Genomic DNA, 21,068 nt, shown 5'->3' on the forward strand with positions numbered 1-21,068 from the left:
AGATGATCTGACTTCACAAATAGCTGATTGTAAAAACTCTCACACTGATACCCAATCATCTTCACTCTGGTGAGATATGCTCAATTTCAATTACTATATTTTTGTTCAGTTCTTTCCTCAGAAAAGCTATCAAAGGGTATTTACAGGTAGATTTTAATAAAGAAATAAAAGCTATCAACATAAAAATGTTAGAAATCACTAATAATAAGAAAAATTAAAATTAAAATAATTCTGAGGTTCTACCTGTACCCATCAGATTGGTGAAGCTGACAAAAACAGGAAAATGACAATTGTTGGAAAAGCTCCAGAAGGTTAAGAATACTAATGACCTGTTGAGGGGTCCAACCACTCTGGAAAGCAACTTACAACTATTTTAATACCACTACTGCACATAAATACCAAAGAGAAGAGGTCAAAGTCAAAAGGCTAGAGCTTATTCACTCAAAAAATATCGAGAGCAGTATTTTTTGTTTTTGTTGTAGCAAAGAACTGGAAACCACATAGGTGCCCATAATTGGGGAATGACTGAACAAATTATGCCATGTGGATGGAATGAAAAGTTATTGTTATCATAATAAATTAACAATATAATCAATTTAGAGAAACCTCAGAAAACTTGAAAGAACTGATGCAGTATAAAGGGTGAAGGTGATTGGGTACCAAGTTGTAGGTGCAGGACAATTATACATCAAGAATATCTATGACTAATTTAATGTTTTCATTCTCTGTCAATTTTCTATCACTCCACCATCAATAATGTAAATGTGAAGAGGACATTCTATATTCTTATCTACTTCATGGGCCGGCTTGACCAAAAAATTCAACCCTTAGTGATGCTGAGCTGTTTCGCATTTAGCTAGGTTGGCCTTTGAATGGCAGATATAATCTAATGGTTTGACTATAATTGAAAGCTTTCCAACTAGTACAGTTGTTCTCTCCTGGTAAAGCATCCAAGAACTCAGGGTCACTTCCACATCATTATGCAGAAGTAGAATGGGAATTTGGGCCAATTACAGTGATTAGGTATGAATAGTGCATGTTGTATGAATGAGTTCTACACAAATCTACACAAATATTCAAATGTAAACACAAAAATGCTTTCTGAAGCCAAATAAATTATATTATTTTTATATTATATTATTTATTAATGACTATCTGGGAACTATAATCCACCATTGCTCTCTTCCATTAATGTGGACAATTGCAAGTGAAATGGTACATAATCTTGTAAAAGTAATTCTGCAGATAAATTAGAATAGAACTACTTCTACTCTTTTCATGTTTCCCAATTCTCTAATTGTGGTCATTTCAATGACTGGAATTGCTATCACTAGGATAATATACCATTTCTCAGAAAAAAATAAAGGCTAAATTTCTGAGACAAAGTAAAGAGAAATAACACAAAGCAACTTCATGGAATAGGACTGAGTGGGAACTAGATTTCCCAACTGGACCAATGGAAATATTCTATATTTAAATTAAGTTTTAGGTATGTCGAATTGGAGATAGGAATTATTCTAGAACAGACATTTCACTTGTGAGTGCAGCCTGAAACAACAACAAAAATATAATAAAACATAAATAATAGGTGGTTTTCTAAGTGAATATGTAGCTGGCAGAGATATGTATAGTTTGGTGGCTGCTGTTTCTATTTGAGTTTGATACCACTGGTCTAGAGGCTTTATAGTTAATTTTATGTAGAATATAGATTCACTATGTTAATTGAATCTTGAAGGAAAAGTCCAGAATTCATCTTAGTTTGAGTATATTAATAAAAGTAGTTGTAACACCTCAGACAGGGAACACTACATGAAAGGTGGACTAATAGCCAAGAAGACCAGTGTTCAGATTCCATTTATAACACATACTGGCTGACTGACCGTAGGCAAAAGTCATTAAACTTCTCAGTGCTCATAAGTTGCAGAGATGGTACTGACTTACATTGTTAGGGGACGTTTCCTCAATCACTTCTTAAGCAATAAATCACAATCATAACATTAGCTAACATTTACATACTGTTATAAAGATTTTAAAGTGCTTACACAGCTTATTATTGCCTCACAATTATAATAAGAAAACAGAAACTAAGGAAAATATGTAAATATGAAAAATGATAGTGTGAGAAAGACATGGATGCTTTAAATACTAGGTTAAAGAATGCATGTTTTCTTTGAATAAATAGAGAGCTATAGGAGGATTTTGAACAGAGAAGTAATAGGGTCAGACTTGGGTGTTAGAAACATTACTTTGAAAGAAGTGTTACAAGCTGAAGGGTAAAGGAAGACTGAGACCAGAGAAATTCGGTGGGAAGTTACTACTAGTCCAGTGGAAAAGTAAAAAAGTATTAGAAACAGGATAGTAACAATAAGAATGGAAAGAAGGGGGTGCAAAATGGAGAACTATTTAAGAGAAATTCTATACATCCTAGAAGGACACAGTCTTTAAAGAGAAGGAAGAACCAAAGTTGATTCTAAGGTTTAGACCATAAGTATAAGAATTGTGGAATTATGGAATTATGATACCATCAGAAGATACTTTTATTTACAAATGTTACACTGTCTGCATCCAGCCCTTTGACTACTAGAGTATTTTCTTTTTTAAAAACCCTTACCTTCCATCTTGGAGTCAATACTGTGTATTGGCTTCAAGGCAGAAGATTGGTAAGAGCTAGGCAATGGGGGGTCAAGTGACTTGTCCAGGGTCACACAGCTGGGAAGTGTCTGAGGCCAGATTTGAACCTAGGACCTCCAGTCTCTAGGCCTGGTTCTCAATCCACTGAGCTACCCAGCTGCCCCCTACAGTATTCTTTCAATAAGATCCAAGGTCACCCAAAAAAGATCAGCCAAACAATTCACATAGGGAAAATTGAGTTGATGGATACATATTGCCTAGATTATGACACCACAAACAGGTATCACAGATGAACAGTGAGGTAGGCCCAGAACTGAAGAGGAGGAGAGTGGGCTGGATTATATTTGGGAAACTACAACAGTACTTTCAATCTTTTCAAATTGCTGTTTGAGAGCCAAGTCTATCTTTCTAAAAGTGATATTCTCTTGGTGATGGTGATAGTTCTGTGGCTGTCAAATACGGCACAAAGCTTCACAAATTACAGAAGAATCAAAATTTCAGATGATCCAAAGGTTAACAAAAAGATGGGTGATAAGTAGACCTAGGATTTTGCAAAAAGTAGGATTTTCAGGATAAGTGGTATAAAAGATCATTATAGACATGCTTGCCTGGAAAAGATGGTGGACCTGTCCTACAGAAAGAGAGAATAACAGATGGACAGTATGAAATACAAGAAGGCTTAAATAAATGATGGATATGGACAACAATCACACAGGTTAAGAACATATGGATATGTAAAAATGGACACCAAAGATCCACATATGCTTTAAGGTTAAGAGGTATCCACCTCACAATCTTGTGAGGGATGTAAACTTCAAAGATGGAAAGGATGTTGAGTTAAAGCCTGGAAAGAGTCCTCCTATATGGATGAAGTAGGGGCATTAGAGATGGGAGCTTCCAGTGCTAGTGGACTTCTATGGCTGTTCTTTTAGGTACTGTAGTCACCTTCTGGCTGGTTTCCCTGTTGCCCTGTTGCCAGTTTTTTTACAATTTATCCTTCATATCACTGCCAAAGAAATCTTTAAAAAAGTTTTGACATCTTTAGTTTTTGCATCTCTTTCACCTTCGAATATATTTCATTCATATTAAAATTCATCACTTAACAAAGAATGAAAAGAAAGGGAAAAAAGAGGTTCAGCAATAACCCTGACAGTATAGAATACTCCATACTGTTAAAATCATTAATCTGGGATGAGTTGGATGCCTCCTTGACTGACAGGGATGGCAGTTGAGAGATTCGGAACTTCCCAGGTGCCGTTAGCCAAGGGCCCTCATCCTATAAATACCCCCTAAGAAGTACAGTTGAGAGGTCTCAGATCTGGGACTTGAGCAAACATCTTTAGATCAAGAACTGGGCAGGGGGAGGTGAAGGGTGGTTGAAGGGTGGAAGAAGAGGGTAGGCCAGAATCAAAACCTACATCCTTGCTTGACTGAGAGAGTTAGTAAGCCATCAATGTCATTGGTAGTAGAGCTGAGAGAATACACAAATCATCAATTGATATCTACATCAATAGCCTTCCCTATTCTCTGGCTTGGCTATGGCCAGGTCCAGTCAGAGATAGTGAGAGGGTGAAGATCCCAAGACTCTACAAGCCTAGCAGTCTCCAGTCCTGATCAATGATTAGCTTAATAGCCAACTATAGCAAGAGGGTTTCCAATCCCCAAACCTAATACCTTGTTATCCTTTCCCCACCAATAGATAATATAGTGATTTAACAGAAAGTACCTTCCTGAGTTATTCTATCACAGCCCGTAGAAAGGGAGGATTAATTACATAGTCAGACCTCAATCCTTTCCAAAGCCAATCAATAGCCTATTATCAATCAATCCAACCTCAGGTTGGGCCTAGAGAGGTTAACTATCTACCTAACCTCTCAAGGGGTCCCAATCTGGGCCACTGTTAGAAGGAAGTCACTGACAGGTTTAATCAACCAAACCTGTCAAGGAGAAGAGGGATAAATTACAGCAACAGCTAGTGTGAGAGGAGTAGGTGTTCCTCCTTCACCAACTGCAGTTGGGTTCTGATCCTTCCTTCATCTATACTATCCCTAAGATCCACATACCAGCTATCCTGTAATATCTAGAAGGAAAATCTGTAGGGAATAGTAATAGTAAGAGAGGAGATATAGAAAGAAGAAACAAAGATCTGATCTCAGATCAAGAGATTAGATCATATATACACATAATCACAAACATATCTCTTGGGACCTCTCTATTCTTTTTAACAATACTTATCCTCCCTCATCTCCAAAGCAGTTTCTCTGATACTGATATCTTTTGTACTAATTCAACTGTTTGTGGAATTAAAAAACCCAGAGTTCCTCAAACCATAGAAGAGTAGTTAGAAATGAATCCAGATAGAATAAACAATAGAACCACCTCAGTAAATGAATCACCAAAATCATAGAATTTTAGAACTTGGACTTTAGAACTTGGATTCCGATTGCCTAGAAAATAAAATACAAATGACGACTTAGTATTCCAGTATTCCCTGTATAATTTGGTATAGATTTAACCATTTTGATTAATTCCACATTACTCTCTTTCACACATTCTATATTCCAACTGAACTGTGTGACTAGTTGCTCCTGATTAGGCCCTCTCCTTGTCTTTTACCTTCATGCCTTTGTAATAGCTGAACTATCATGCCTCAATTTTGACTTGTTAAAATCTTTCATTTTTCCTTAAGGCTCAGCTCTAGTGTCATTTCTGAAAAACTTTTTTAGTCCTATAAGCTAAAACTAATCTCTATCTTTTTCAAATATTCTTATCATACATGTCTGGATTTTTCCTATGATCTTATCACAATATGCAAGTTTAATACACATATATAATTCTGATTTATACATATCTGTGTATGTGGTATCTGTGATCATAGAGTACAAATTCCTTGAGGCCAGAGAGCAATAATTTTATATTTGTGAGTATAACTTAATACTTTGTACAAAATAATACACTGATTTTGCAGAGTTGGGAAATAGAATTCTAACAAATTTTCAAATTAACTCCATACTTTTTCTTTCATTGAAGGCTATGCAGAAAAGTAAAATTTGTTAGAAATGATACAATCAAATAACTTGAGAACAATAAGCCAGTAGATCTACACACATTTAAAAAAAATTCTAGGTGGACCTTACTGGGGCTAAAATAATTGTCTGTGTCCCCCCTGTTTTCAGGAGACATAAAATACATTCAGAGAGAAACATAAAATTTAAAATGGATATTTTTGTTTGGATTTTAATAAAGAGTTTAAAAATATTTATCTTCATTTGACTTGACTGAACCAATGAACAATAAACTATGTCTGACTAATAAGTTCAAAAAAATAGTTAGTTTGATCTCAAATTATAATTTTTGTTCAAAAATTTGCACCACTTTCAAAATCTCCATGTTCTTTTTAGTAGTTAGTCCCACTATTCACAAAATATCTTCAAACATCAGTGTTTTCTCTCTTTCTTACTACATACATTCAATTATTTGCCAAGTACTATTGATCTTATAGTCACCATACTTCTCATATCCATCCTCTCCTTTCCTTTCAACTGCTACCATTTTCATTCAGACCCATTATTACCACTGAATTGGACTTCTAAAATACAGTTTCTAGCCTTCTTAATCAATACTTTAAAAAATTAAGCTTTTTTATTCTGAAAATGACAAATCTCTGCAAACATAGAATGGTATCCACCTCCAGAGCAAAATAGTTGGAGTTGGATGCAGGTCAAAGTATACTACCTTTCACATTAGTTTATTTATGGTTTTATTTGGGGGTTTTGGTTTTATATGAGTATTGCCTTAAAGCATTGATCACTACAGAAGTATATTTTATATGATAATACCTGTATAGTCTAGATGCTTACCATCTCCAAAAGGGTGGAGGGAAGGGACAGAAGAAGACAACTTGGTTCATATAATTTCAGAAATCATGTGTTGAAAATTGTTATTAAGTGTAATTGGGAAAATATAATATATTTGAATAAAAAATATGGTTGTTAATTCCTGGCATTTCTTATCTTGAAAATTGGCTATTTTAAAATTCTTTAAAAGATTAATTAAAAAAGTTAACAAGCATTTATTTTCTCTCCTTTGCATCACTTCCCTCTCCTTGCCTATTAGAGAAAAAAAATCCTTGTAACAAATATGTATAGTCAAACAAAATAAATTCACACAATGCCCATGTCCAAAAATGTGTATCTTGACCTGAATATTATTCTACTACTTCTCAGTTCAGAGATGGGAAATATTCCTCATTGGTTCTCTGGAATCATGGTTGGTCACCCCATGGAACAAGGATCTTAAAATGGCTCTTATTGTTACATATTTAGATAAATATATCTTACACATGAGAATTTTAGCAGAAAAATATGATGTAGAGATTTTTTTTTTTAAATTTTAAACCCTTAGCTTCTGTGTATTGACTTATAGGTGGAAGAGTGGTAAGGGTAGGCAATGGGGGTCAAGTGACTTGCCCAGGGTCACACAGCTGGGAAGTGTCTGAGGCCAGATTTGAACCTAGGACCTCCCGTCTCTAGGCCTGGCTCTCAATCCACTGAGCTACCCAGCTGCCCCTGATGTAGAGATTTTATTTCCAGTTAACTATTTTCTTTCTAATTTTAATTGCACTGGTTTTGTTTGTGTAAAAGCTTTTAAATTTTATGTAATCAATAGTCCATTTTATCTTTTATGATCATCTTGATTTTTGGCTTAGTTAAGAACTCTCTCTATATCCATAGCTTTGAAAGGTATCTCTTTATCTTCTCTAATTTATTTATGATATGAGTTTTTATTTTTAGGTTATGGATCTATTTTTTCCAAACTAGTCTTCACAGTGCAGAGTTGTCTTTTAGATTATTATCAGAACAGACACAATAGTCTCACTCTTTTGCCTAAAAACCTTGAATGTCTGCCCAATTTCCAATTAGTAGAAATTCAAAATATTTAGCATTGCTACAAAAAAGACGTTCTAAAATTCCAGGTTCCAACCTACTCTCGGGTCCTTTTCTCATATCACACCATTTCATATACTGTATGAGCTACTCAAATTATATTACTTGTCATTCAACAGATATGTCAAAAATATCACCTAGAACTAAAAATTATGATTTTTCATGTTTACATTACCTACTTAGTATTGAATCCTCCCTCTACCAAATGGATCTTTCTAAAAATAGTGCCATCATATTATTTTCCCATACCTTCTATAAATCTGTGATATCAGATTTTTAAAGGGCTTTATGTAAACTATGAAATTGTAATTTTTCTAAGCATTTAAAAGGGGTAACACAATTATATGTTTATGTACTAATGTCGTTAAAGAAAAAAGCCAGAAAATGATGCTGGTATTCATTAGGTTTTAACTGAATGGAAACAGTTCCTTGTAATAACATTTGTATAGTAAAGAAATTAAACACTAACTTAATATGTATTCATTTATATGGTTATGTATTTTTAAACTTGTTGAGAAAATCAACTTTATACATTTAAAGCTTTTTTTTCCAACAACTTTTCATCTCTAAAATCTTAATGTGGAACCATTACCCTAACCAAAAATGAAAGTTGGCAGAAAAAAAAATCCTCTAGCACAAACACTTTTTAAAACTAAAAAATGGTAGCCTAAAACTTAATATTTTTATAAAATATTGTAATATTGACTTGTTTTGTGGATACACTTGAAAATAAAAGTTTTCCTTGAATGCAAAAAAAAAAAAAATCACCTAGACAACTAGGTGGCAGAGTGTTGGACTTGAGGTCAAGAATATCTGAGTTTATTCCTGGCTTAGATACTTTATTAGCTGTGTAATTTTGAGCAAGTCAATTAACCTATTTTATTTTTAAAATGAGGATAATAATAGAACCTGCCTTGGAGGGTTGTTGTGAGTATCAAATGTGATTTAAGATGTAATATGCTTTGTAAATCTTACAATGTTATATGTATTTGATATCTTTATTATATTTTATATTATTGTAATTATACTCCATTCTTTTTCCTCACCATGTTTTCACTGACATTGTTCCATATCTCTGGTTTGCCCTTCCAGTATCTCTGTTTGCTGAAATTGTACTTATCCTTGCAGGCCTGATTCTAATGCCATTTATTCCATGAACACTTTACTAGTATCCACAGCAGGAAATAGTCCTTCTCACTTCAGAAGTTGCATAATATACTATCTGTACACTTGTTTATGCTTATGTTCTATTTTGTTTTATGCACCAACATGACAGAAACAATAGATATGTAAGACTTGGGCTAAAATCATGTCTTGGAGATCTTTCCCTTTGTTTAGAACCTGTAACCTTGTTCTTTGTTTTAACTGTTAACTCTAATCCTTCCCTCTACTGTTATATTCATAACCTGGGAAATGATGGATGCTACCTTGAATGACAGGGAAGGCAGTTGGAAGACACGGAATGTTCCCAGGTGCTGTGAGCCAGGGGCAAACGTCAGATGGTCTGAAAGTATAAATACCCCTGACAGCTACTTGGAGGGAGTCTTTCTAGGTCTACTAGGTCTCTAGGTCTCTGGACTGGGAAATCTTTGAGTGGGTGGTGAAGGGAGGCAGGGAGGTCTATGAAGAAGAGGATAGGAAGAATCTGAATATGTCCTGAAGACTGTGAGAGCTAGTGCATCACCAACAATGATAGTGAGAAAGCTGAGAGAATAAGATCACCAACACAGCTGCATCAATAGTACTCCCTATTCTCTGGCTTGGCTGTGGCCAGGCTGGCCAGAGGTAGTGGAGAAAATAAAGCTCTAGCTTCTACTAGATCAATAGCCTCCAGTCCTGATTGTCAACTAGTTATAGATAATAGGTTGATAGGGTCTCCAATCCCAATTCTTGTCCTGTTTATCCTTTCCCTGATTACAGATAAAGAGAGCTTAGCAAGTACCTTCCTGAGTAGTCTTTATATCAGGACCCTTGTGGAGGGAGTCGATGTAGTCAGATAACAAACCTGATCCAAGGCAAATCAAAGCCCTATATTAATTTATCCAACCCCAGGTTGGACCTGGGAAGATTACACATCCATCTAACCTCTCGGGATCCTCCCTGGGCAACTGTTAGAGAAAAGGGGAAATTATAACAACTATCAAGGGCGATCGGGGTTGGTGTTCCTCCTGTATAGCTATATCTCCTTAGGCCCCTTTTTGTTTATAACACTCCCCATCCAGTATTTTCAGGATAATCATCCTTATACTGATTACAATCGTCTCCCTCTTCTCTCTCTACCACTTGGTGAATCAGTTATACTCTATACTAGTGACAATGAATCTTTTAGAGACTGAATGCTCAAACTGCAACCCTCATGCTGCATGTGAGCCCCCCACCTCACCCCACATGGGAGGGAGGAAGCACTGGGCAGAGGGGTGAGTCATGTGAAAAATGTTTTCGTTGTGTGTGGAGAGGGGGAAAGGAGAAGCCCCCTCCAGGTTTGCCAACATGGGTCTATATACTCTTCCACATTTGAATCTCTTCCCCCTTGTCTTAACACTAATAATGCTTTGACAAACTTCACCCTTCGATTACTCCTATTCCTATTCATGGGTTGCTGAATGGAATTGAAAAAAAGACTCAAAAACATGCAGAGTGGGTCCATTACATATGTATATTACATAATCTCAACAGGACCCTCAATGGAGCAGGGAAATCCATTTATATTTCTGTAATAATTTTATTCTTCCACTCCCCAGAGGAATTCCAAACCTTTTAATTTCTCCTTATGGGGCTCAGGGCACCTACTCTGCTACCTTCTCAGATAAGGACCTTGCTTTACCTGAAAAACTGAGGTAATTCACCATGATATCCCTGCTAGTAGGTGTGACCAAAGTTCAGTGCCTTTCTCAACTTCCAGGATCATATATATAAATATAAATTCCTGTTTGGTGTTTAAAACCATCCACAACCTCATCCTTTCCTATTTTTCTTGCTTAATTACATTATAATTCTCCCCTACTTGCCATGGTCTTCTTTTATACATGACATTGTATCTTTTGGCTTTTCACTGGCTGTCCTCTCAAGTCTGGGATGTTCTTCCTCACTTCCACCTTTGAAAGTCTTCAAGATTCTTCTCAAAATCCAATCTTCTGTAGGAGGCCTTTCCTGGTTATCTTTCCCCCTCCACCATTTTCCACCTGAGATTACTTCCTATCTACTCATATATCTTACATATGTAAATAACTATTGCTATAGTGTTTCCTCCAGAGTTGCCCTGAGGGCAAGGGTGGAGTTTTTGCTTCTCTAAGTAATCTCAATGCTTAGTACTGTATAGTATAGTACTAGCACATAGTAATAGATGTTTGTTAATTGAATGTGAAATACTAGCTCTGTGATCTCATTTACAAAACATTTAATTTTCCAGTGGCCTCAGGAACTCTTTTAAGACTAGACTCTATGTGGTAAATAAGTCCCTTGTCACTTGTCAAGCATTTTAGGCAAAATTAGTTTCTGTCCTCAAAGAACTCATATTCTATGGAGAGAAATAAGATATGAAAATCCCATACAAGACATATAGAAAAGAGTTGAAAAGTAGTCTCAGGGTATGATGCTAATAGAGTGGAGAAGAGGATGATGAAAGGTATCTTGCAGAAGATTATTTCTGATCTTGGTCTTGAAGGATCAGAGCAACTAAGAACTGAAACTAGGAGAGAACACCTCTGGAAGAGGGGATGGCCAGTGCAAAGGAATCACAAGTTGTTCAGAATGGCTGGGTTGAAGAGTTACATGGAAGGCAATAAAGTGCAATTACAATAGAAAGGTAGGTTTAAGAAGAGTGGTCTCTAGTCTAAGAGAACTTCCTTTTGATCTTGGATTCAACTGAGAAACACTGGAGCTTATTGATTAAGGGGGTGTCCTAAAGTTTTACATTTTGGATAAATCACCTTGGCATTAGTTTGTAGGATGGTATAGAATAGTGAGTGACAAGAAGGGGCAGGGAAACCAAGTAGAAGGGTTTGTACTAATCTAGGCAATCTGTGGTAAGGACCCGAAGGAAGGTAGTTTGTGGGTGGCCAATAAGAGAAACAGAGTCTCAAACAGATAAAAATCTGAGACTCCTCTTTTGAGCCCTTTTATGATATATACCTTTTCTTATTGAAAAACATTATAGCCTTATTGGAAAACTTTAAGTTCCTAGCAAACCAGCAGTCAGAGGTTAACAGTTTCTTTTTAAGACAGAAATGCAGAAAATTAAGCTCAAAACCGTTCTCAGACAGTTGAGGTCAAAACTGGACAAAAGGTAGCTAAGACTCATCCAGCAGGTGCTTTCCTCCCGATAAGGTATAAGACTCAGCCTTGGGACTTTTTCCTCATCTAGCATTATCTTCATGAGAAAATTCTTTGTAAAACTATAACTTTATTGTGCTTTGTAAAACCATATACTAATGACGACATAATTCTGTAACTTCGGCTTGACTGCGCAACTGTGAAGTGTCTGGGGGTTCTTTGTGTGAAATAAGTCTTGAAATCTATATAAATAAAATTCCATGCTGCCAGTCAAGGAGAAGCAGCTATGAGCTAACAGAACGATCTCCTGTGTCCTGTTACTTTCTTATTAACTAAGCTGACCTTATCAGATTATCTGGAGATAACTTTCAACAGTAGCTGCTATGAGAATAGCAGAGATTTGTCTAGGAAATTTTAGGAAGGAAGAAATGACAAAACTTGTGATAAATATGGCTCTATAGAGTAAGAATCAGTGAGGAGTCAGGACAATGGTGAAGCAGTATTTCTGGGAAAATGGGAAGATGGTAAGGGCTAAACAGTAATAGGGAAGTCAAGAAGAGGGGGTATGAATTCTGTTCAGTAGACAGAAACTGGTTTGGGAGAGGAAGCTTTTACATGGAGAAGCCTATTGGAATCATAGGACTAAGAACCCAAGTAAATTATTTTAAGAGTTATTTGAATAGATGCATGTGTAATCTCACCTACTACAATGATAACTCCTGGAAAGGTTTTATTTACCTATTTTTAGCTCTCAAAGTGTCAAGTTCAATGTTTATACATATTGTTTAGTTAATAAATATTCAATGAATAGATAAGGGAGTAGTTTAATCTTTCAGAGTACAATAAGGCAATACAAGAGGTTTTGTATGTCAGGGACTTTCAGGCATAGGTTGTAAATTTTCCAGCACCTCTAAAGTAAGAAAGTAAAATTTATAAACCTAAATAATTTCTTTAAGTATGTGTAAAACTTTTACATATATGGGAAAATATTTCCAACAAATTTGAAGACTAAAAATAACAATGGAAAAACTGTTTTCAAGTGCAGAAGGTTCTACTTAAAATTATTAGAAGGTTCATTAGAATTTCCAAGTAAAGTGATAATAGATGATAACTTATTTCAGTTCTCATATTGTGAATAAACAGCAGGCTATGATGTGATTACACTTAGCATACACCCTATTATGCATCCATATATCCCTTTCTCTTGTTTTCTTTCTTCCTAAATCCAGCTCTGCTTATATGACAGTGGGACCATGCATATCTAATTGTCTCTGGGTCTATTCTTCTCTAGGTGTCTTTGTGTTCTTATTTGGCTCTTTTTCTTCTCATTTCTTCCTCTTTCATATTCCATCATCTGTCTTTCTCCCTTAACAGGTCTTTATATGAAACTGAAATATATTTTTTCATTATTTATTTTACTTACTTGATAAGACTTTTATGTTCTCTACTCTTAATTTGAAAAGCTAAGTAGTAGTATATTTTATATTTTTTTCTTTGAAAAAAGATTCCTCAATCCTGACACAGATAAAAATCACCTCTATTTGGCTACGTTATTCTTCTTATAATTTCAGCTTTTCAGCAGTTACTTAATTTTCTTTCACTTAGATTGATAGAGCAGAAAGATGACTCTCTTTAAGTGTTCTGGGTGGGAGGGCCCATCTGTGATGAAAAATCAAGTACACACAATTCATAATGGAAATTTCCAGGTTGACTTATTATCAGATAATATTTTAGAGGAACTGCCAGATTGAGGGGCACACAAAAAAATGACTTGTGAAAGCTAGCTCTTAAACCATTTATTTTCTGTTTCTAGGATGTACTAGCACCTCTCAGCGGATCCTAAAATTTTATGCACCAAAGGGGTCACCAAGGCAATCTGGTTCAAGTCTCTCATTTTACAGGTGAGAAAACTGAGATACAGAGGAGATGCCAATCCTGAAGAAATGAAAATTTGCTTCTGTATTATTTCTCCTTTTAATAGAAAGGAATAATGGCTAGGATAGGATGTTAAAACTTGGTGCATAATTCTGTATCTGATACAGTTTATTTGTCTTTATTAGTCAGAAGGCTAAATAGTCATTACTATTAATCACAAATTAAAAATGCAATTTTCATCATGCAGCAAAGTAGGCACATTAAAAAAAAGCAGAGGGTGTATTTAGAGAGTACAAAGAATGCCACCAAAATGCAACTTTAATACTAGATGATGCAATAGTTCTGTTGCAATGACTAGTTCAGGCAGACTGCTCAACAACAAATATACTGACATCATGTGATAAGTAATGAAAATCATGAGAATGCCCTCTTTGGTCTTAGCTCCTATATGATTAATAGTAGTAAATCCTTAATGTGTGAGATAATTTCTACATGCAGTTTTTATCAAATGTTTTCCCCCTTATATGTTTGTTAAGAGCTGAAATTGCTTTTGATCTCTCCACATTTGGAAAAGGTGGCACTTCAGAGACTGGGCAGGACAGAGCCAGTGGAACACATGTATAAGCTTTGGCAAGTCAGTTTCAAAAAAGAGGTAATGTACTGAATACACTCATACCTATTAAGCTGGACCTCAGAGGTCATACAGTCCCTTCTCTCTCCCCAACCCCTTCAGCCTTGCTCCTTTCTCTTTACAGAGGCTCATTTGTAAAATGAGGGATTCTATGGACAGAGGACTGACTAGATCTTGAATCGGGATTTTATTTGGCTTCAAATCCTCTGTTACTAACTATAACTGTGTGAACGTATGCAGTTCACTCAGTTTCTCTGGTGTAAAAATGGGCCTTAGTTTGTTGGGTGAAACCTCAAAGATATTTTCTTCTTCTAAGTCCTTATGTACCACCCACTTTGATAATGACTGTGACATTAAAGTATGGTAAGCTAAGACTAAGACTGACACTAAACTGTATGGATTCTTGACCTTTTAGTAATGGCCAGGCCAAAGTGGTTAGCTATTACAATGGAATTGAAATGAACCTCTCTGATAAAAGAAATCCATATTAAAATCTTTGCCATCTCATTAAAAGGATAATTCACCTGAAAGAACATGCTTTCTTACTAAAGTATGTCATAATTTAGTTATCTATGTTCTACTCAGTAGTATACTAAGTGTACCGGTCTATTTGATGTTCCACATAAAAGACCCTTCATTTCCCAACTCCCTCCATTTATACTTGACTCCCAAGGTTTTGTTCCCCAATTCAGACTCCTGACTTCCCAGGCTTTTTTTAAGCCTCAGTTCAAAAATTGAAGTCCTTTTCCAGTTTCCTCACATTTGATTCCCTACACTTACAATACTGTCTTGTGGCTCCACAGGCATTTGTACATAGTCTCTTCCATTAGAATGTGAGTTTTTTAAGTGTAGGGACTATGTTGTATTCCCAGCACAGTGTTTGGTCCATACTATCTATCAGTTTAATAAATATTTGTCAAGTACCTGACTGTTTTTTTTTTCTAACAAGGATCAAAATACATTTTGTTTGTAGAAAATTAATTTGGTTCAAAATGAATTTCAAATCATGTCTTCTGCTACTGTTAGACAAGGCCATTGAATGATTTTCTCGTGAAGCAGGATTTTAGGTTTTGAGTGGAGGTAGATAAAGGAGATTAGTCACTAGGAAACAATACTGGGAAAGTGTACAAAAAGAAAAGGGCAACAATTTTGGATTCATAATGTCTAAGCCAGGATTTTTATCCAAAGTCTACTACTAATTTTGTCTATGTCTCAAATCTCTTAATAATACATATATACAAATATGAAGAGCTGAATTCAATACCTTTAATGAAAGTAATTTTCGAACCACTGGGCCTACCTTATAGGCGATGCTGTTGAGTACTTTCATAGCCAAATCTGAAACATCTGGATATGGGTCAGCTGCAAGATGCAATAGGACTCTCCAAATTTGTGTGTAAACGCTATTGAAGGAAACTCCTAACAAAAACAAAAACAAAATTAAATGTTGGAATCAGGTCATTTCTTGGTAGTTCCTCCTTTGACGTCTTTAGGAGAAGTCAATTTCTTGCAAAACAACAATACTGGAAAGACTCAAGCAGTGATAGAGTTTCAGTATTATGTTCCTGAAGAGGGCTTGGGAATTAAGGAATACTATTCAGTCACTGAGCTCAGTGTGAAATAGGTTGATGCAATATTAATAAATCAAATAACTAAATAACATTTAGTTATTTGATTTATTACAGTTTAATACTGAGGTTTTAAAAAGAGGGGTTGGAAATGGAAGATTCAATCTACAAAAACAGCTTAGCTTTTCGGAGATTGGTAATGATAGGAAAAATAATTTTACTATATTTTACAGACACCTTATCTGATGTTGCTAATCCTATAGAATAAAATATGCTCTCTATATCTTATTACTCTGCATACTGTAATACTTCAAATCTGTCCTTTACCTGTTCACATCTGAGTAGATTGTTTATATGAGGAAGAAAGGCAAGAAGGAAGAGGGAAAAAGGAAGGAAGGAGAACTGCTTTCTCTTGTATTCAACTTTCAGGGAATGTGCTTTGATGTTTCTAAGTTTGTATTTGAAGTCTTTTGGTTCAATAAAGGTTCAGCAAGAACTGATGCCTCTGTAAGAAGAGATTTAAAAGATGCCTGGTTACTTCTGCTCCATGATGAGGTACAGGAATGAGATTTGGTGAAAAACATTCAGGTCATTAATTTAAAATATATTTGTGCATCTTTACTTAACCCAAAAGGTGTTACTGAGCACCTACTATGTGCTAAATACTTTAGGAATGGAGAAAAGGAGTAGTAGAAATGGTTCTTGCCTTTAAGGTTATCTTTATGGAGAGACAAGACAGGTATCCATGAAAAGTTAATAATTATACAAGGCAATATAATGACTCTGAAAAGTGGTACAGATTATGAGAGGATCAAGAGGGAGAAATCAATGTGCATTGTAAATAGGGAAGATTTTAGTTGGTCAGCACATACTAGGTAGGATTTTAATAGGGTAAGAGTGGTAAGGGCAATTCTAGGAAGGGGTAGCAGTATAAACAAAGAACAAAGCAGAAATGGAACTGGTCTATTCACAAGGTAGTGACCATCTGGCCAGAGTAGACAAGTTGGGTTACACAGGGAGATCAAAGACAAAATTTACCCTTGCTAATGTACATAGGTTTTGTTAATGTTGTTTACCTTGAATGGATTCTATATGTGTTCTTCAACTTTAGCCAATATCCAACAATTTATAATTTCAATCTTATTAGAATAATTTTTATGTACAAGATAGAACAATAATGAGTAAGAGCAAGTTTCAAAAACAAGAATACCAGAACTTAAATTAATATTCTCTCCCTTCAAATAAGAAGACCTGGTTAACTCTGAAATTTATGTATTTAAAATCCTTAACTTCTGTTTCAGAATTGATACTAAGTATCAGTTTCAAGGCAATAAGTGTTAGGCAATCAGGACTAAGTGACTTGCTTAGTTAGGGTCAGGCCACATAGCAAGGAAGTGTGAAAGCTCAAATATGAACTCAAGACCTGCAGGCTCTAGGCCTGGCTCTTTATCTACTGAGCCACCCAGCTGCCCTAATGCATTTATTTAAATTATTCTTTCTTGATCAAAACGTTTTTAGATTTCCTCTTTTAAAATTATCATTAGAACCTAAAGCTGTGTTGATGAACCTATGGCATGTATGCCAGAGCATGCCGGAGGGGGCTGTTCCTCTTCCCTCTCTCCACTGCATCTGAGGACATTCCCCTCAGCTCAATGGGAATGCTTTCTCCCTCCCCTGTCTGGGGTAAGGGTTGCAGTTTAGGCGCTTTGTCTGTAAGGTCTCTAAAAAGGTTTTCCATCACTGGCCTAAAGCATACCTCTAACAGTGACAAATCTCTGTCCTTTCAGGGTGGATTTGCTGTTTGGAAACCATTAAAAGTGATCTGGAAGCAAATATGGTGACTAAGGTGACTCATACATAATGACATTTGGGACACTGGTCAATTACCAATATTATTAGGATAGATGTTTATACCTGGTACAAACTCTAACCATCACTAAGGGGTAAAACTGCCTAGAGCTAGTGCTAATTCCAGAGAGGTTAAAAAAACTTTTCATTTTGAGCCTGACATTACTGCTTTGGTTGGTTATGTATCCTACATTCTAATTTTTCCCCAGTCCTATTATATAAGTATGTTAACTAAGTAAAGTTCACTTTTCAGTACCATGGCACATGTGAAATTACAAATGTATAAGAAATGTCAGAAGGACTGGATTTAATATCAATTTGGGCTTTGGTTAGTGAAGAAATATTGAGGGATTTCATCCTACTTTTAAGATGATACTAAGTTATATTGAAAATAATTTACCCAAAATCACTGCATGATTTACTCTCCTTCCTTCCTTCCTTCCTTCCTTCCTTCCTTCCTTCCTTCCTTTCTTCATTCCTCCCTCCCTCCCTTTCTTCCTCCCTCCCTCTCTCTTTCTCTCTCTCTCTCTCTCCCCCTCCCTTCCTTCCTTCTTGAAAATGAAAGTGTGGTTTATATAGTCCTGATTCAGCTCAGTGACGCATCTGAAGCAGCATGTTGTAAGCCTGTGTTGTTGTAGCAGTGAAAATGCTTTAAGGTTAGGGATAGCCCATATGATAATAATCTCAGTTTGACTTCCCATAATGAATACGATGATAAAATGTGGGAGAGTGAAGAAAAAAGTAAGAGATGGATTGAATCATCAGATTGGTAAAATGAGAAGGATAGATTAGATGATCTCTGAGGTCCCTTCCAACTAACCCTATGACTGGGTATATATAAATAAGCAAGTTTAAAATGGGCACTATTGATGGAAATAAAAAAAATCAGTCTGAAAAGCAGACTTCAAAAAAATTTAATGACACCATGATGGGGGAGAGACAGTATAGTTTTATTAACCACTAGAAATCATTGACTTTTCTTGCAGAATATCCTGGCTTTCTTTGCTATGGCAGAGCTCATGATCAATTCAGTTGCAATCATTAGTACAACATAGATAATTTTGATTTTTAAGTCATTTTCCTTGACTACAGTGATAGGCATAGCTGTTCATTATAATATAATATAAATGGGAATAATAAAAAGGAACAAGTATCTTTATCTTTTTTTTTTTTTTTTTTTTGGCTTCAAGAATCCCACTCCCCAAGTCAGTTATAGCAGCTACCATGATTTAAAATATGGTGTTTCCAAAAAGAGATGCAATTCACACAATACATCAAAGCAGTAGCAACACAGATTGGGAGCTAGACATAACCAACTCTAAACTATCCTAGAGGTGGCAAGCATTCTTGAAAGCTGCCTCACACAAGAAAAAAAACAACAGGAAATTAGGATGGGGATTTGAGCTGCTAGATATTGAAAAAGGGCTTCTGTATCTGGAAGTACTTGAAACCTCCAAGTGATCTTGAAGTTTTGAGAACATATTTCCATCATTAGACTGAAAGTGATAAAAGATCTACTGGATGTCTTTAAGAAATATATTTAAGAACTGTGGTCAGAACCCTTCCAGCCAGTTGAATCTGAAACATATATTGATGGCTACCTATGAATTCAGGGAAGTGTGAGGAGTCTATACATTATTTTTGTGAAAAAATGGAGGACTCAGTTTCAACTGATGATAGACTCCCTATAAATCTATTAGAGAGGGAGCATGGTATGGAAGAAAGAGTGCTGGGTTGATCAGAGATCTCAGTTTAAAACCCAACTGCCATTTACTGTTGACTGACTTTGGACACATCATAGTCCTTATCTGGGCATCAGTTTCTTAATCTATAAAGTGAAGAGATTGGATTAGATGACCTCTGAGGTCCTTTTCAGTTCTAAACCAATAGTCCTAATGAAGGGGTTTTTAATTCCTCAAAAGAATTTACAATGTTTCTCTTTGAGATAGGGATCTTTATTTTGGATATTTTCTGCTTCAATGAGACAGAGTGAAAAGGTAGGCTCTTCTCCTGTCTAGACAACCTTTTGGAAAGTTGTGAATTTTGGCTTTTGTTCATTGCATTTTGCTATTACCTCCCAGGGCCTAGATTTTAAGGAACATAGATTTGCTTCCTCTTGTTCATAGGCTAATACATATTTTACTTCAAATCAGTTCTTTAGGAGAAAGGGATGATGTCTGACAGAGTTCACTTTCCGTTACCATTTGCTGCCTGCTGGGAACTACTGTCCTCCTTCAATACATAAAGGAATGAAATTGTTCACATGGGGAATAGAGTGCTTTCTATTCTCTCTAATCATGGACAGCCAACGTGCCTCACATAATCTTTCTAGCAAAAATCTTCAGTTTCAAAATGACACACTTAATGATGGTCATTAATCATGGATTTTTGCTATAAAAACACAATTAATCTTGTGGCATCGGAAAACAATGTTGTTCATTTTCTCAGTACTCTTTTCCGACATGAAGGGATCAGATTAATGGGCTGTTAAATCTTCCCTTCAAATATTCTGCAGTGGTTATATTCCTCCTTGGTGAATAAGTATCCCTCTTCCTCCAGAAACTAGAAACCAACACCTTTTATACCCAAAGCAAAATAAGCCAGTAATTTAGAACCCACAATTATAGAGACTCTAGCATTGTAGAAAGGCTTGGCATTGACATAGTATAAGGTCTCTCCTTATTAAAAGGTTCCCCATGGAAGTTTGAAAAGCCAAAAAAAAAAAAGGTACAATCATCATTGTTTCTTTTATATACATGTTGATGTTAAAATAAGATAAGAAATGCATCTTTTATTTCTAGGAAAAAAATTATGGATATGGGAGTTCTATAATTTCCCTGATTTTAGTCTGACTTTCTCTTTTATGAGGAGAGGAGGAAAGAATGTGAATGGAGGCAAGAAGAATGGGGAATGGTGGGCCTTTTGGATTTCAACAGCTCAAAGTCAAATGATAAAGTGATAAAGCAGTTTAGAAGAAGGAAAGAGAGGATAGAGGATTTGGGACAGTCAGAAACAGTTTCAAAGAAGAAGCAGGAACTGACGTGGGCCTTGAAGCATAAATAAGATGTCAACAGATACAAAGGGGAAAAATGATGTATATTCATCGAAAGACTGTCTAGGGGGTTACAGGTAGATAAAATTGTGGGAGGTTATACTGTGGAAGGTCTTTTTGCCAAGTTATGAGCATTAGGCTATAAACAATGGTGAACCATTGAAGGTTTTGGTGTAGAAAAGTAGTATGTGAAGTTGTTTGTAGGAAGTTTTATTTGGTAGTGTTGTATAGGAGAGATATTTGAA

The 21,068-nt window shown here is 35.7% G+C and overlaps 1 protein-coding gene across 2 annotated transcripts in view; it reads right to left on the bottom strand.

The window, feature by feature from the left end:
• The window catches only part of RPTOR (regulatory associated protein of MTOR complex 1), a 547,237-nt gene that overhangs the window by 92,276 nt on the left and 433,893 nt on the right, over nucleotides 1–21,068 (bottom strand). For both annotated transcript variants that reach the window (XM_044676205.1, XM_044676204.1), the window contains one exon: nucleotides 15,656–15,774. In XM_044676205.1, the coding sequence (XP_044532140.1) occupies nucleotides 15,656–15,774 (119 nt within the window). The remainder of the gene's footprint in view (nucleotides 1–15,655; nucleotides 15,775–21,068) is intronic.

The sequence above is a fragment of the Gracilinanus agilis genome, chromosome 4 (genome assembly GCF_016433145.1).
Source record: "Gracilinanus agilis isolate LMUSP501 chromosome 4, AgileGrace, whole genome shotgun sequence".
Taxonomy (NCBI): domain Eukaryota; kingdom Metazoa; phylum Chordata; class Mammalia; order Didelphimorphia; family Didelphidae; genus Gracilinanus; species Gracilinanus agilis.